The sequence below is a fragment of the Mytilus edulis genome, chromosome 4, assembly GCF_963676685.1.
Source record: "Mytilus edulis chromosome 4, xbMytEdul2.2, whole genome shotgun sequence".
Taxonomy (NCBI): Eukaryota; Metazoa; Mollusca; class Bivalvia; order Mytilida; family Mytilidae; genus Mytilus; species Mytilus edulis.
Window position 1 is genome coordinate 80,934,283 of NC_092347.1, and position 17,747 is coordinate 80,952,029.

At 32.8% G+C, this 17,747-nt stretch overlaps 1 protein-coding gene across 1 annotated transcript; it reads right to left on the reverse strand.

The window, feature by feature from the left end:
- Nucleotides 1-12,304: 12,304 nt before the first annotated feature.
- On the reverse strand, nucleotides 12,305-16,976 carry LOC139520685 (uncharacterized). Its single transcript, XM_071313554.1, has 2 exons — nucleotides 16,841-16,976; nucleotides 12,305-14,905 (listed from the first exon to the last, which is right to left on the reverse strand). Exon 2 carries the CDS (start codon nucleotides 14,895-14,897, stop codon nucleotides 12,678-12,680), a length of 2,220 nt encoding a protein of 739 aa, XP_071169655.1. The 5' UTR covers nucleotides 14,898-14,905; nucleotides 16,841-16,976; the 3' UTR covers nucleotides 12,305-12,677.
- Nucleotides 16,977-17,747: the final 771 nt, after the last annotated feature.

A 17,747-nucleotide genomic window follows, 5' to 3' on the forward strand; every position in this document is an offset into this window, starting at 1 on the left:
TGAGTCACAGAGTCTGAATCTTAAATTTTCGCTTTACACTATTTATGGATGAAAATAAAATTTTGTTTTAACAAGAAACTTAGGTAATAAGAATAAATTATCTCTATAACACATGCCAAACATCTTCTTTTCTTCTAAATAAGAAATTCTAAACTGCAGGATGAATTAGAAATCGACCAACGTCATCATGAGGTGCATCAAGTTTATATAAGATTATTTTATTGCATGGAACCAATTACAACTTTGTTCCAATAATGGAAATAACTACATGTATTCAAAGAACTCTGATAATGGTCCCACACAACAGTCACATATTTGGAGGATATTATAATGGATCATATTGTCTCTACTGTACAGCTTACATGTACCTAATATAGTTATATGTGTAAGTCTGACTGTGTCAGACGCATTACTTTTGTACTGTATTACATGACAAAATTAGTGTAAGATTGATGTTATATGCATACACTTCTAAAGAAATGTCATAAAGTTGATCTCAAAAAGTATTGAAAGTCATTTGAGCCAAATGACAGTGGTTTGGGTACAGACATAATAATACGGCCCATGTAGGTAAGTGTTAACATGAACAAAATCTTTAATCAACTACTTATTGAAGAAATGCTTTTTAATGATAAATTTTCACAATTTTAGGGGCATTTTTGCCTATTATCTTTAAAATTGTTACAAGGAATAGAACTTTAGAATCAAATATGATTGGCAAGACTAGATCTATTAATAAGTAATTATGACCAAAATTGTTATGGTAGTCAACTTCTTCAAAGTTACTGCTCTTTATGGTGATTTTCCCCAAAATTTAAGGCCTTTAAATGTCATCTTTGTTGTCCGAAGACATTTGGTTTCCAGATGATTACTTCAGTATTTATAAGTCTTTGGCATTTAGTACTGCAAGGTTCCATTCCAAAAATGGAAGGTTGGGATTGATTTTGAGGGTTATGTCCTAACTGTTTTGGAATTAGGGGCCAAAAGTCAAAGATTTGCTGGTTTCCAGACAATAACTAGAGTATAAGGCAATGACAGTAATCCTGTTTATATTTAAAACCTCTAATAATTGACAAATTATAAGTAATAGGATAACTATATTTGGAATGTTCGTACCTTGCAAGGTCCTCATGCCCGTCAGAGACAGTTTTCACTTGACCTGATTTCATGAATCAGTGAACAAGGTTAAGTTTTGGTGGTCAAGTCCATATCTCTGATACTATAAGCAATAAATCTAGTATATTTGGTGTATGGAAGGATTGTAAGGTGTACATGTCCCAACTGGCAGGTGTCATCTGACCTTGACCTCATTTTCATGGTTTAGTGGTTATGGTTATTTTTTGTGTGTTTTGGTCTGATTTTCTTATACTGTATGCAAAATGTCTTCTATATTTGGTGTATGGAAATATTTTGATATGTTTGTGTCAGTCTCACAGGTTTTGTTTGAACTTTACCTCATTTTCACGGTTCATAGCCCAGTGTTAAGTGTTTGTGTATGTGTTGTATGGAAGGATTTTAAGCTCTACATGACTGCCTGGCATGGTTCATCTGACCTTGATCTTATTTTCATGGTTCATTGGTCAATATTCTTGGTGATGTCTGTTTCTTAGAAGCTAGAAGCAATAGGTCGACTATATTTAGTGTATTGAACGATTGTAAGGTGTACGTGTATTTCTTCTTTGGGTTTATATGACCTTGGCCTCATTTTCTTGAAACATGTATAGTTGTAGTAATATCACCAAGGAAAAATGAGGTATTTTTCCTTGGCAATAATTTTGAATAGTTTTATATAAATAAATCTATATTTTCTTTTATTACTTTAAGGTTAAATCAAAGTGTTAGAATATCAACATGTCAAAACTGAGTAAGGGCTTATTGCAAATATTTCACATCTTAATTTAAAGATAATATAATTAGACTGTCTTTCTTAATTCTGGATTAGGGATTAAGGTAAACTTGAAGTAAAGCTATTAGCACCTTCAAAATATTACAATAAGACTGTGATTAGCTATTTCCTATTTAAGATAAGATACAATAGAAGTGTTATATTTTAGTTACATAATTTTATACTTTAACTAAGATTGTAATTGATAAAAAGGTATCTAAGGGACCATATCTTAAATAGTAAGGTTTAAAATAATTACCCTCCCCTTTTTGAGGAGTTATGTATTTTGATTGGTCAAGTAACTTTGATATACATTAAATGATTATAGAGATTTAGGGGAGATGCGTTTTAGAAAGGGACTTGGATATATTAATTTGATGTAATTTAGAAGAATGGATAATTATAGGCTTTGTCACATCATGGTGACTTAGTTGCATATTCGTATACCTGTATTACTTGTGTTGTAAATATGAATGCTTTATCTATTCGAGAATAATTAATATACCATCATTGAATTTAGTGTTTTATTGACTTCTTGTGCGTTATACAAAGAAAACCAGACAATGCGTTACCTATGCTCTACCATCATTATTCAGAGTTAGTTCCCCTACAAAATAATATGATCAGAACTGGGTCGCAGAATGTCAGCTAGTTCCCCCACTTATTGACATGCGATCCACTCCGGCCATAGAGTGGTTCGAGGACCCGGCTTCGTTTACCGTGAAGAAAATGTTTTCTGAACTTTAAGGACTAGTGCCATAATACAGAAGATCTCCAGGACAGGAAACCGTAAAGGAATTTAGCTATTTACTTATTCCTTGGTAACTGCAGAGGGTGAGTACAGCTTACTATTTAAATCACCTGTGACACTTTTATATATAATAATTATTTATTTTATTCAAAATATAATTAGGTCAAATAAGTGATAAGGCTTATATTTCTCATCCCTCCTGAAGTCTAATATAATATTATATTATTAAAATGGCAAAGTCTTTTGAGTTCAAAAACAACTTCATGGCTAATGTAGAAACAGCCATTGTAAATAGTAATAAAATAAGGGTTAAGTTAGGTAATATTTATATTAATGCTCTTGTAGACTCTGGTGCTACAATTTCTGTTATTAATGAGCAACTGCTTAGAAGGGCATTTTATAAGAAAGAATTACCAGTCATAAGTAATACAGATTTACATGAAATTCGTGGAGTATGCAATACTGTACATAATGTTCAAGGGAAAATTGATTTGGACATAGATGTCAATGAATTAGTTATGCCCTTTTCTTTTTATATTTTAAGAGATGTTGGATTTCACTTAATCCTTGGTCAAGATTTTTTGACTACTCATAAGGCAAACATTAATTTTTCAAATGGTTGTGTATCATTTCATAATGATTTTATTATTGCTGCCTTAGAGTCTGGAAAGAATTTAGAAAGATATTTCATAGCAAACACAAACAAAACGCTTACTTTAAAAGCATATACAGAGAATGATATACAACTTTCTATCAATAAATTCCCAACAAATACAACGGTGCTGTTAGAGCCACACGATAATTTGATAAACAGACAAATATTAGGTTCAAATTGTCTCAGTGTAGTTAAAAATGCAAAAGTTTACTACAGAGTGCTAAATCCAACAAACGAAGACATTGTTATAAAGGCAAATTCACCAATTTCAAAAGTTTGGAAATCACCCACAAAACCAATCTGTGCCTTAGATAACAATTCAAAATCTGATGTTCAATTTCAAGACCCCATTAAAGAGGCATTAAATCTTAATGTTACAATTGATTCTGATAACATTACAAAAGAACAACACCAAACACTTCTGATGTTAATAGGAACAAATAGGAATGTTTTCGCAAAAGATGCATCTGAATTAGGCAAAACAGACTTGCATTATCACAATATTGAAACGACAAATGAAGCACCAGTAAGGTCTAAACGGTTTCAATATTCACCGAAAATGCAAGAAGTTATAGAGACACAAATCAAAAATCTCAAAGAAAATGACATCATAGAAGAATCAATGTCTCCTTACCATAGTAGTGTAATCTTAGTGAAAAAACCAAACAATACATACAGATTCGTTTTAGACTTTCGAAAATTGAATGAGGTCACTAAAAAAGTTTCTTTCTCAATTCCTAAAATAGAAGAGGTTGTTGATACAGTTGGCTATTCAAGAGCTAAAATTTTCAGTTCGCTTGATCTTGCTAGTGGATTTCATCAGGTGCCACTTGATGAACAGTCAAAACACAAAACAGCATTCATGACACCACAAGGTCAATACCAATTTAAAAGATTGTGTTTTGGTTTAACAAATGCACCTGCAACATTTCAAATGTTAATGACTAAAGTCTTACAAGAACTAAATTGGAAGGTTGCACTTATATACATAGATGACATATTAGTTTTTTCCAAAAACTTTGATGAACATCTTGAACATTTAAATCTGGTATTTCAAAAATTAAAACAAGCAAAATTAACTTTACAACCCTCCAAATGTCATTTTGCGGCAAAACAAGTAAAATATTTAGGACACATTATCTCTGAACATGGCATACAGGTTGACAAATCTAAAACAGTTGCAGTTTCTGAATATCCCATACCAAAATCAGTCAAACAATTACGTAGCTTTCTGGGTATGTGCAACTATTACAGAAAATTTATTCAAAACTACAGTAAAATTTGTTCCTCACTTACAACACTATTAAAGAAAGATGTAAAATTTGATTGGACAACAAAACAAGATGATGCATTTAATACATTAAAACAAAAACTGACAACTGCACCAATTCTTGCATTTCCTGACTTTGAAAAAGAATTTTTCCTGTCAATAGATGCGTCAGATTCAGCAATTGGTTATGTATTAGGTCAAAAAGATCATGAAGGACTAGAAAAAACTATTGCATATGGAGGTAGAGGTTTAAGGGATCAGGAAAAACGTTGGCATATCAATCACAAAGAAGGGTTAGCTCTGATTGAGGCTATAAAAACTTTCAAATCGTATATAGCAAACAATCAGTTTACAGTTTACACTGATAGTATAACCGTGCGATGGCTAAATAATTCAAAAGACGCTACTGGACGACTTGGGAGGTGGTCATTGTTTCTACAGCAGTACACTTTTGACATTGTTCATAGACCAGGTACCCAGAACCAAAATGCTGATGCATTGTCACGAAGAGATTATCCGGTAGATAGCCAAGACAAGGAATATCAATCTGATGATGACCTTCCAGAGATTGGTTCATTACATGCTGAAAGAAAGGACCATATAGCAGTCACCTTTGAATTTGGCTGGGAAAACAGCATCCGGATTCCTGAAGTTCTAGCTATTGATGAGGCCCAAGTAAGAGATCCTGATGAGATGTTACCAACACGCCAAACCTTGTACCAGCTGCAAAGAAACTGTCAAGACTTCAAACCAATTTTTGACCACAAACTTAAAGGACTTGTTCCGGATGAGGTTCAGAAGGCAAGATCTCTTGTTGCAAAGGCATATCATTATGAGATTATTGATGGCATTTTGTACCATATGGTTTCTGAGAATTCAAGAAAACTTCCTCCAGGCCACAATTTCGTAAAACAACTTTGTGTTCCAGCTGTCCTGCGCCGTGATGTGATGTTATGTTACCATGATAGTAAAATGGCAGCTCATCCAGGTGTTGAAAGAAACCATGCATCCTTACGGTTAAAGTACTATTGGCCAAATATGTATTCCGACATAGACAAGTACGTAAGAACATGTGAACAGTGCCAGAAATCAAAGAACTCTAAACATCAGAGACCAGTACCCCTTACTCCTTTGCCAATTGAAAATGTGTTTGAAAGAATGCATATGGATTTTTTAGAACTATCAACTACACCTGACAAACACAGATACTTGCTACTAGTGGTTGACAGTTACTCGAAATGGTGTGAGGCGTTTCCTTTAAAATCAATGGAAGCTAAGGTGGTTGCTAAAGTATTATTCAATGAGATAATATGCCGCTGGGGAAGTCCTCGTTGTATCATATCTGACCGTGGTGCCAATTTCATGTCCAAGCTTGTTCAAGCTCTTTGCGAGCTATGTGATGTTACTAGACATTATACCAGTAGTTACCATCCGCAAACCAATGCTGCCTGTGAAAGAATGAATTCTTATATCATTCAATCCCTTCGTTCATATTGTAACAAAGAACAGACGGATTGGCCAGATTTTATACCTCCAATCATGATGGCTTACAGGTCCACACCTGCAACACAGTCAACTCAATTCTCACCATTTGAAATACTGTTTGGACAACCAATGAGGCTGCCTATTGATGTGTCTTTAATACCAAAACAAACCATGACAAGGGAAACTAAACAACATGTAAATGAATTGGTAAACAGATTAAAACTCTACCGTGAAGTTGCAGCTAAAAACCAGAAAGAAAAACAGGACAAATATACCTTTCAACACGACAAAAAAGCAGTTCAACCAACTTTCGTTGCTGGGGCAAAAGTTTGGCTATATTGTAGCAGACACCAAAAGGCAAGAATCACAAATTAGTTCAACGATGGACAGGTCCTTATCGAATTCTGTACAAAGGGCCAAATAATACCTTTAAGATTAAAAATACTGAAACACAAAAAGAGGTTAAGGCATTAGTACATGCTAAGAGACTGAAAGACTATCATAATCCGCTAGACCGGCCAAATTATTTGCTGCCTGAATATGAAGACATTTTACTTGATGCAGAGGAGCAAGATGATGACGAAGCCACACATGTTGAGCGTAATAATGACCTTACTGATTCACAAAACATGCAAAATGAAAACGATAATCAGACACAAAATGAAGTTCAGACTCAAAGTTCAGTTCAAAATGATACAAGTATTCCTGACAAACATAATTCACAGGTCAAAATTTCACAAAAATCAAACCAAGGGACATCACAAAATCAAACAAGATTACAGAACCCTCAAAATATTGCATTTCAGTCCAATGATATTGAAAAACTTGTTGAGTATAGTCTTTATCAGGGTAAACCTATATACAAAGTAAAATTCACTAGTAAGCCAGGAACTAGTTGGCAAGATGGTTCACGTATTCCAGAAAATTTAAAACAAGATTACCATAGACAATACAATGCAAAAGGACGAAAACGAAAACGTCCAGGAAAACACAAGTTTTTTGAGTCAACTAAAAGTCCTTCAGTTCAAGTCATACAAACTTATAAGGCATTTCCAAAAACAAAACCAAATTCATTTCAAAACAAGGGAAATTGTCAACAATTCAGTCCAGTACCTAATTAAAGAATTGTAAGCGTTCGATTAGACAAAGATCAAAAGGAGTCCAGATATTTAGTAAAGTATTCAAATGATAATGTCTGTCAAGGTCCAAGAAGTACTCTATTTATGAGTGATGATTTAAGACCTGATGTGTTCAGGCAGTTCTTAAAAGTTCTCAAACAAGAAGAAAATATGTGTGCAAATTCTCAAAATCCAGAACAACCAAATGATTTTGTGCCAGTATCCCAGTTTGATATTGAAACAATGAAGTTTTTGCATCACTTTACACCTACAACACGAAGAGCAATACCCACTCAATATTCATCTTGTCATGGCATTAACAGGTTCAGATTAAAACTAATTGAACATTATGCAAGGGTTAATGGCAATGATCCAAGTCTGTACTAGTCCCTTACCAAAACTGGATAGGTTATAGGTTCTGCTTTAATCGAGCTTTTGTTCTGGTAAAGACATGCTCGTATAAGTTTTTAAGAATCTATTTACTTATCTCAGCATTGTTCATGCTCTTGTCCTAGACAAAGACCATGAAATTCATTTTTTTTTTCAATAGTATTGCAATTTTGTTGTTGTTGTTCATATCATTCAACACTAAAATACAAGTAATAAGAGATAAATTAGAAATAACAATGATTGTTAGAAGTGATAACAAATATTTAGGAACAGTTATATACTGTAGAGTAAGGGTTGGTCTCGTCAACCAAACCTTACTTTTTACAGGAAGTTCAGTATGGAAGTGACGACTCCATGCTGAATTCATATCAAATTCAGAAAATTCATTTCCATTTGATTTTTTTTAAGATTATGATACATCATTGTTATTTTTGGTTTTAGAGTATTATTATAGATATCTACTCAGGCAGTTATTAAAGTTGAAAAAATTATTTTTACCCTCTATTACTTAAGTAAGGTGTTAGTTACCCTTAAGGGTTGTACTTTATAGTGTTCAATTAATTCAAGTCTTAACTCAAGAATAATATTAATGCTATGTACATGTAGATACTAAACGTTACTCCATTAATGAAGACTCTGCTCATCGCTTTTAAAAGGGATAAGAATTTAAATAGTAATTCCAGTTAGGATATTAATATTTCAAGTATTAAGGCCAAAATATATTGTCACAAGGTGATTTAAGTAAGCTGTGTCTCATAATACTCAGTAGTATGGAAGAAGATTCAATAACATTTGTGAACTAATACAGTTTAGACTATTTCAGAGGATTCTAGTACAGAAAAGAACCAGAATATACAAGACATTTTCTAAGTTAATTGCAGTTCAGCAATCAAGTTTCTGTGCTTTGCTCGTGGGAAAAAGAGATTATATTGAAACTCATTCTAGTGTCGGTTCATCATGCTTGTCAAAATATTATATAAAAAAAGAAAATCCATTAGGTTATGGGTTTCATGTTACATTTCGGAATATGTAACATTTCATTGTGTGTCTTTTTTTGAAACTTCCATGTGGATATGGATTTTTTTAAGATTTGCATTCGTTGATGTAAAACATCAGTGGATCAGGTGAATCTCCATGTGGATATGGAATTCACAGTTTACATCCGTCATATGTAAACTTCTTCAGTTTCATGCAGATTGAAACTTCGAAGGTCAGGAAAACCATTTATCAGCTATGAATCGCCATGCATATATGGGATTCACAATTTACATAGATCTAGCATATGTAAATTCAGAAGTTTCATGCGGATTGAAACTTCACCAGGCGACTGGGAAGTATGAAAAAAAAATTTGGGTATGAATCGCCATGCAGAAATGGGATTCAGAATTTACATCCAGCATATGTAAATTCAGAAGTATCATGTGGATTGAGACTTCAAACCAGGCGACTGGTTTAGTCCGATAAAACACCCTTCAGGTACCACTCTCTTCTGAGATGAAGGTTTGTTTATGTTTCCAGAAGATTTTTCGTGTTTCGCGCAACAGAATAGATATATGTTCCAGAAGAAATCAAACCAATAGACAATTATCAAAAGATTCGTATCAAAAGATTCATTTCAAAAGAAGCAAATCATAAGACTGTGTTAAAATAACTATTCATTACGTCATAATGAGATTTTATGTCAAAGGATTCGTATCAATAGAAGCAACCAAAAGATTCTTATCAATAGAAGCAAAACCAAAAGACTGTGTTCGAATGACTATACATTTTTTGTACAATGACGTTAATAATGATATTCATGTGCTTAATTCAGGATGTGTTTACTTTCAATAATGATATTTCAACTATTGTAGAATAATTTGCTTTGCCATGCAATGATATAATGTTAAGTTAAATAATGTGTGTTGCCATGTAGTCTATATATTATGTACATATATGAAAAGTTTTTTTTTATTATTACTTCTCTTCTTTAAAAAAAAAATCTTTTTTGGAAGAAGGAAGAGTATATCACCAAGGAAAAATGAGGTATTTTTCCTTGGCAATAATTTTGAATAGTTTTATATAAATAAATCTATATTTTCTTTATTACTTTAAGGTTAAATTAAAGTGTTAGAATATCAACATGTCAAAACTGAGTAAGGGCTTATTGCAAATATTTCACATCTTAATTTAAAGATAATATAATTAGACTGTCTTTCTTAATTCTGGATTAGGGATTAAGGTAAACTTGAAGTAAAGCTATTAGCACCTTCAAAATATTACAATAAGACTGTGATTAGCTATTTCCTATTTAAGATAAGATACAATAGAAGTGTTATATTTTAGTTTCATAATTTTATACTTTAACTAAGATTGTAATTGATAAAAAGGTATCTAAGGGACCATATCTTAAATAGTAAGGTTTAAAATAATTACCCTCCCCTTTTTGAGGAGTTATGTATTTTGATTGGTCAAGTAACTTTGATATACATTAAATGATTATAGAGATTTAGGGGAGATGCGTTTTAGAAAGGGACTTGGATATATTAATTTGATGTAATTTAGAAGAATGGATAATTATAGGCTTTGTCACATCATGGTGACTTAGTTGCATATTCGTATACCTGTATTACTTGTGTTGTAAATATGAATGCTTTATCTATTCGAGAATAATTAATATACCATCATTGAATTTAGTGTTTTATTGACTTCTTGTGCGTTATACAAAGAAAACCAGACAATGCGTTACCTATGCTCTACCATCATTATTCAGAGTTAGTTCCCCTACAAAATAATATGATCAGAACTGGGTCGCAGAATGTCAGCTAGTTCCCCCACTTATTGACATGCGATCCACTCCGGTCATAGAGACGCTTTATATTTAGGACTATCAACAAAATAGTAAAATAGCAAGACATTTCAGCGTGTGCACTCTTGTTGGGTTTTGGTCTCTCTTTTTTTTTTATACTGTATGCAATAGGTCTACAATAGTTGGGTGTATGGGATGACGGTAAGGTGTACATACATGTCCAACTGACAGGTTTCATCTGACTTTGACATTGTTCAGTGGTAAAAGTTAAGTTTTTGTGTGTTTGTCTGATTTTCTAATACTTTATGCATTAGGTCTACTATTCTTGGTGTGTGGAAATATTTTATGATGTACATGTCAGTCTCGCAGGTTTTATTTGACCTTGACCTCTTTTCACTTCTCATTGCTCAGTGTTGAGTTTTGGTCTGTTTTTCTTAAACTATAAGCAACGAGTTTAGTTTAAACAGATTTTATTTGCTGAATTAAATCAAAATGGATTAGATACAAGTAAACCATACTTAAGAAGTCTAAAATACTCCTTGAAAGCTTCAAGGGTACAGGGGAATCCATGTTATTATAATTACAGCAGATTCCAACGAGTATGAAGCTACAGGTAGATTCTTTGGTTAGCTTCCTTGCTAGCTCAACCATGAAATCATTATTACTTAAAATTGGGAGGAGTATAGCAACAATTCATCATCCAATGAAAACACTCATATCAATGGCCTGTTTATAATATGTATGTTTCATACAAACAGGTTTACCTAAACAAATTAGCAAATCAAATTTCATTTCCTATAGTCTGATTGAATTAAAATAATCTTTGTTTTACAAAAAATTAGAAATCGAGTTACGGTTTATGTTTTGTTCAAGGAGGATGTAACCATGTGTTGATTCAATGCTAAACAAATGGAACTTTTATAGAAAATTCCCCTTGTACTCTCATAGTTGGCAATTTGGTGCTTGATAGATGGATGATATTGCAAGCAGTGCTAGCAATGATTTCGTTAAAACAAGTTTATAAATTTAAATATTGGTTAAAACAAATATGAATATGGACCAATTCAAGTACACCTTCTAGGGTGCGCTCGACTTTCGTGACTTTTTTTTAAATTTTAAGGTTGTTTAGTATAGGACTTTATGTAAACAATAAACGCTAGAACATCATAGAAAATCAAGTGAGTAATCTATGTCTAAAATTTTATAACAAAAATATCTGTGGTTTGTCTACAAAACTCTTGGTTTATTTGCCACAAAATCCCGTTTAATTTTTAAATGCAATGAAACTTTAAATAATAATGCTTGCTTGAAGTTTCCCCATTGTATATGTACAAAATAGCCCATCTCTATTATTCATTATCTTTGCTCTTTTTATACTATTGCAGTTTGAACAATTCGTAACTCAAAGGCTACAGAAGGGATCATAAACCTTATATTTACGCCGTGATTGTACCATTGTAAAGTACATACCCATAACAGGATTTATAAATGAACTGAGTAATTGATTGAAATAAAATTGTCAAATCAAATACACCTACAACATGCTTGTGGATTAGCTTAGAATTATCAATAAATTTTAAATTTAGATTGAAAATTTATTTTTAAAATAACTTGTAAAACTAGTTTTACATGTTTATATTCTGTCACTAGTTCACATTGGTTCTCTGTTTAACTATTGACTCCTCCCAAAGGCTTGTGTACCTTACCTAATAATGACTTCATGGTTGAGCTAGCAAGGAAGCTAACCAAAGAATCTACATGTAGCTTCATACTCGTTGGAATCTGCTGTAATGGATTATTTATATTTAGTTTGTAGCTTACGTATCTTGAGTTGTACCGTATATGCAACTTTAATTTTTGTGATTTAGCTACTTCAGTTTGCAAATAATTTGAAATTTAACCACTCTATAAACTGGAAATATTTTTGGTCTATTTTTTCATGATTTCTATGCGAAGGAATGATTTTATATTTGTCCTTGAGCTTCATATATGTGTAAGCAAATTTAAGTTATAATGTGCTGCCACTTCCTATCTGGAAGTTTTATTCCCGGGGAATTAAAGCACTGTCGCGACTGTGGTGTAAATATAATAGTAAGAGCTAGTTCTACATTGTTGTTAAAAGTTTTTTTCACTTCTCAAATTATAAGGTGTTTATTTAGGGGAATATAAGACTGAACAAACTTGTATTTGTATAAGTATGTAGATGTCATCTCATTAAAACATTATGAAACAGAAAAAGCTTAATATGCGTTATTTCGTCTTTACTCTAAGGTTTCTAATTCTAAGTCAGAGTCTCAATCAATAACAACCCAAACCAGACGAGTCATTATTCATCTCAATAAATTTTAAGCTCACGACTAATTTGTTCAAAGACGGCCAGAATATGCATAAGCATTATACATATGTGGTAAGTTGCTGCATTTTGTACTCTATTGTCCGCTAAAGAAATTGACTCCTGAAAGCAACTTAAAGCCTGTTGATATTTTCCATTCAAATAATAACAGTTCCCAAGAAGATTAAGAGCACGATACCTTTGATATCCGCCCTTAATGCTTTCAATAGTTGATTGTAATTGTTCTAATGTATTTTCTAATTCCTTTCGCTTTCCAATTTTAAAGTATCCAAAACAAAGTAAAAATTGTGCGTAAACGCATGGATGAAATAAAATGGAATCATTATATTTGTTTTCTTGGTTCAATTGTGTGACACAGCATTCGTATCCAACAGGTATTGGAACACAATGAATATCATTTGGCGAAAATACAACATCAAAAGCATGAGGCATCTCTTTTCCCTTGTTTCTGATATTTTGTTGTTGTTCTGGAATTCCTTCTATTGTCAGCTGTATACATCTTTTCTCAGAACAACGTCCAGCATACACTAAGACGTTGTCGACTTTCAGGATTTCCAGAACCATTTTGTTTGCAATGGCAACTTGACCTTCGTTTAGGAGAACCGAGGCAATATAAAGCATTCCGGACATATGATCAATGGGACTTCCACGTCCAATACTATCAATAGCTGCCTCTACCGTGAAAAAACTTTCATCGATACACTCCCGATATCTATCGTAATTTATTGGACTTTTGACATATCTATAATAAAGCATTCCAACTCTGATACTATAAAAATACCATGCCGATATGAACATCTTCTCCTCTGATTTAATTCCTTGAAATGACAGTTTGTCATCCAATGTAAAGAAATCCTTTACTATCAGTCCTGCAATTTCTTTTTCATCGTATTTAAAACTACTCAAACATATTTTGAATTCAAACACGTGCGAATGGATGTCTCGATATGTCTCTTCGGTTGCAGAATACAATTCATTCAGATGAGGAAGAAGTTTACTGCGTTGCAAAAAAACAGTTTTATTTTTTTCACTAGTTTCCCATATGTCTGCAAGTTCTTTTATATCATTCAAACATTCAAGCACACTGGTTTCTATATTGTTCATTATTTCTCCTATTTTAGTTAGAGCAAATATTTTGTATGTTTCGTTTTTCAGTTTATTTGCAAACAAGTTTCTACTTCTATGGAAATAATGCTCTAACGCCTCGTTTTCTATGCACACTAAAAGTCTTCCAAAACAGTTGATCATACACGGCAAAAGATTATCGTGTTTCCACATAGATATGCCTCGTTCTTCTGATAACCAAAACATGTTAGTTTTCAAGTGATAAGAACTCAGCTCATCAGAGATAGTCGGTTCAACGTATTTTTTCAACAATTTCTTCATTAATACATAGCAATGGAGTTGTGTGTCGTTAAAGTTCCACACCAATTCTCTTTCTTGTAGTAAAAAAGATATTCGCCACTCCCGTGAAAAATTAGAAGAAATCCTATCTCCCACAGGAACCGCGTGACAACTTTGCTTCTTGATTGTATCTATTGTTTCGGTTTTCGGCCAATCATGCAAACGTTTTCTTCTAAACCACTCATTGGCCTCATAAGGCCACTCTTCACATTCGAGACCATAAGCATGGTCCTTCTCACCTTTAACCTTTCCTATGTGTCTTCCTAATGAAGAATTTATCTCGGACATTGCGCATGGACCATGTCGTTCCTGCGGCGGCACACAAAAACCAAGACGTTTCGGTAAATTTACAAAAAAATTAACAAACTTGTCGCTAGAAAGAAATATTCCATCGTTTTGTTCCTCAAGTAAATTTTTAATACTGCCTTGACAGGCTTGTAAAAAAACGCATTCTTCATCACCCAAGTGGTTAACTTGAAGTCTGCAATATCCAGGTTGGCTAACATTCGCATTCAACTCGAAAACATGGCCATGAACAAGTGCTGCTTTTTCTTTCGACATACAAACAGTTATATCGTGTACTACCGTCATTTGATCAAAGTCACTCTCTTTTGTTTCAGTGCCTTCTGCCTGACTGCCAGCATATATAGTATCAATCCTGTGTTTGTGTATGAATTCAATTACTTGTGTTGACGACTTCGAAAGGCGTGTTAACTTCTCACTAATGCCATTAATGCCATTAATGCGCAGTGCTTTGCTTACAAGTTTTGATATTTCTTTCGAGTCGTCGTTTGACATGGCTACATCTGAAATAGAAGGCAAAATGAAATAATAAACACTACGGTCAAGACGTAAATTTCATTGCTTTAAGCGCTTTCCGGGATTTTCATTCTCATCAGCAACGGTCAGATTCAAAAATTTCTATAATGTTTGAGTATTACCAAAATTTAAGATTAATAAAAAGTATATTAAAAGCTTGCTTCAAGAATAACGGTTCATTTTCATGCGGTGCTTTATATAGGTATAAGTTTTAATTTCATCAACAAAAGTTTAAGAATGGCGGGTATTATTGACACCATTTTTTTTAATCGATACAAGCAACTAGTATAGGTAATCATACGGTCTTCAATGCACTTCAAAAGCTCGTTTCTGTCATAACAAGGTATAGAGAAAAACAGGAGATACATGTACCATAAATACCGAACTCCGGGGAAAATTTAAAAATAGGGGAAAGTCCATAAACAACTGGCAAAACCAAATGCTCGAACACATAAATTAACAGAACGACTGGAAAACAACCGTCATATTCATGGCTTGGTGGGTTAATTCTGGTTTCATAGCTAGCTAAACCTCAAACTTGTATGACAGTTGCGTTAAATTCAAACAAATTAAGTGTGAGCAACAAAAAAGACACAATAAGTAAATGTGACAATGATTGGGATATATTATCACAGTGATGAATGTGAAATATTTCAAACTAGAAACACTGATCTATTAACATAACTATGAACCATTGTTTTTATTAAATAAAGCATAAAGCGACCATCACTAAATAACAGGCTCCATGACATATGATATATATAGATTAACATGACATTTTTTTATATCAGACCCCTTAGCAGCCCTAGGTAGGTCATGATATCAGCCCTAGAGCCGACAGTTTTTTTTAGGGGCGCTGTGATTGGTTGTAAGGGTACAATAAAAAAAAAATTATCCATGAATAACCGGTCTGTTTATTTACAATATAAATTTTGAAACCTCTTGAAATATTTTCTAGAGAATTATTCGAAAAGACTTCCAAATTTTAATAAATTTGGTGTAAAATTACGGTGGGCATGGATAACATAAACAAGCTCCGTTGGAAGTTTGTCATGATACTATTTGGCTTCAATTTTTAAAACAGCACACATAACTGTTTTATCCAGGTTATTATTATAAAAAGTGGTAAATTTAGAAAATGTTAGAATTGTCGCCTTTGGCAGAATAAATAGTACCGTTTTCCCTTATATTTTCTATTCGTATGTAAAAAAAAACGATAATTAATCACCCAGATGTATGATTTTAGTTTAAAGCAACTATGTGCACAGTATTTATTTGGTTTATACTGTTTGATTTTGAAGAAATGCCGATAAAGGTAGCTGAACTATTCCTTATACTATTCTATATTGATATTCTTGTAATTATTATCATAAAATGCATCAAATAACATAATTAGAAACCTAATCTTGATTTATATCCAAATTTATTTGTTTACCTGTGACATTACTTTTTGTGGCGTTAATCCATTCGTGTTACAGACACACAGTTCGTAATTCTATTATAAGCTGTTTTTATGTACTGTCCTAAATTATTTTAGTTACTCGTTTATTTGTACTTTGTTCCCGTCATGTAGTGTTGTCATTTTAGTGGTATATTCAACATTGCCATTTAGCGCGGAGGTTTGGCTAGCCATAAAACCAGGTTCTATTTTCTAGAAAATTTGATTTCCAAGAGACATATCTCTTTAAGTATTCGGACTCGAGTCGGATTCATAATGTATTGTAAAACCTGTACCTCATGATAATTTCTTTTCATTCGCTTTCACAACAAAACACAAGCTAGCTGCGTTGTTCAATCATCCCCCGAATATCAAATGTTCGTTCCCTTCACTAGTATATGTTATCTAGTGAATGAATAGTTTCATCGAAAATTGTATCAAAATAAAATAAAATTGAGCATTATAATTCTATTTCGATACTTACCAAAGTTCACAGTATAATTTCAGCTTTTAAAAACTGTTGTGTAAGAAGCTATTTCTTATAAACAAAATGGCAGAACAAGTCTGTTCGGGTTTTTTTCACAGTTTTCGTGGAAGTCACATGAATGGGAGTTTAATATGACAATGCATAACAAGAAATGTCATGCTCGAAAGGGCAGCTGTTTCGATATCAGTTACCAAAAAAAACCTGATAAAATCTGATCTGTCTGAACTATTTTAAGATTTAAATGGTGTAAAATACGAATGATCACAATTATGACATCCGAGTGTAGATATATCTAAGTATAGAATGAACCACTAAAGGTTAATATTTGTTTATTGTTAAAATGGAAATTATAGTTAAATAGTTTTTTTATTAGCAGCAAATCTGTGTAAACTTAAATCGAACCAGGAAACGCTGTCGTGAAATAAGAGGTAACACATATGCTCTGTTGGAATGTTGCTACAAACCTGAAATCATTTTCTTTGTCTGAAGGTTATTCTAAACTATCATTACTGAAAGCGATATTGGACTGTTGGATGAAAAGTACAAATCTAATGCAGGTGATATTTATGTGAATTAGCATCTTAAAACTTGTTTCGGATATTTTTGAAAAAACACGGTCAAAATATCCATAGACTATATAAAAGTGTTGACAATTGAATGAGCGATAAACAGTCTATTCGGATCGGAAAATGTATAAATCCAATTCAATGAAAAACAAACATGCATGATCAATGTTGATGTGAATTTGTTGCTGTCAAAGAAACCAGTAGATTACGAATGACGCGATCTATCAAAAAAGTAGACTTTCTTTTAACCTCCAATGTTTAACTAGTATAGTTCTGACACAAACTCGTAGAATGTGGAAATCTTATTTAGAGTTGTCGTTGGAGAAAAACCATTACAT

Bases quoted from the DNA above. Each gene is read 5' to 3' on its own strand.
- LOC139520685 (XM_071313554.1), bottom strand. From the start codon at position 14,897: ATGTCAAACGACGACTCGAAAGAAATATCAAAACTTGTAAGCAAAGCA.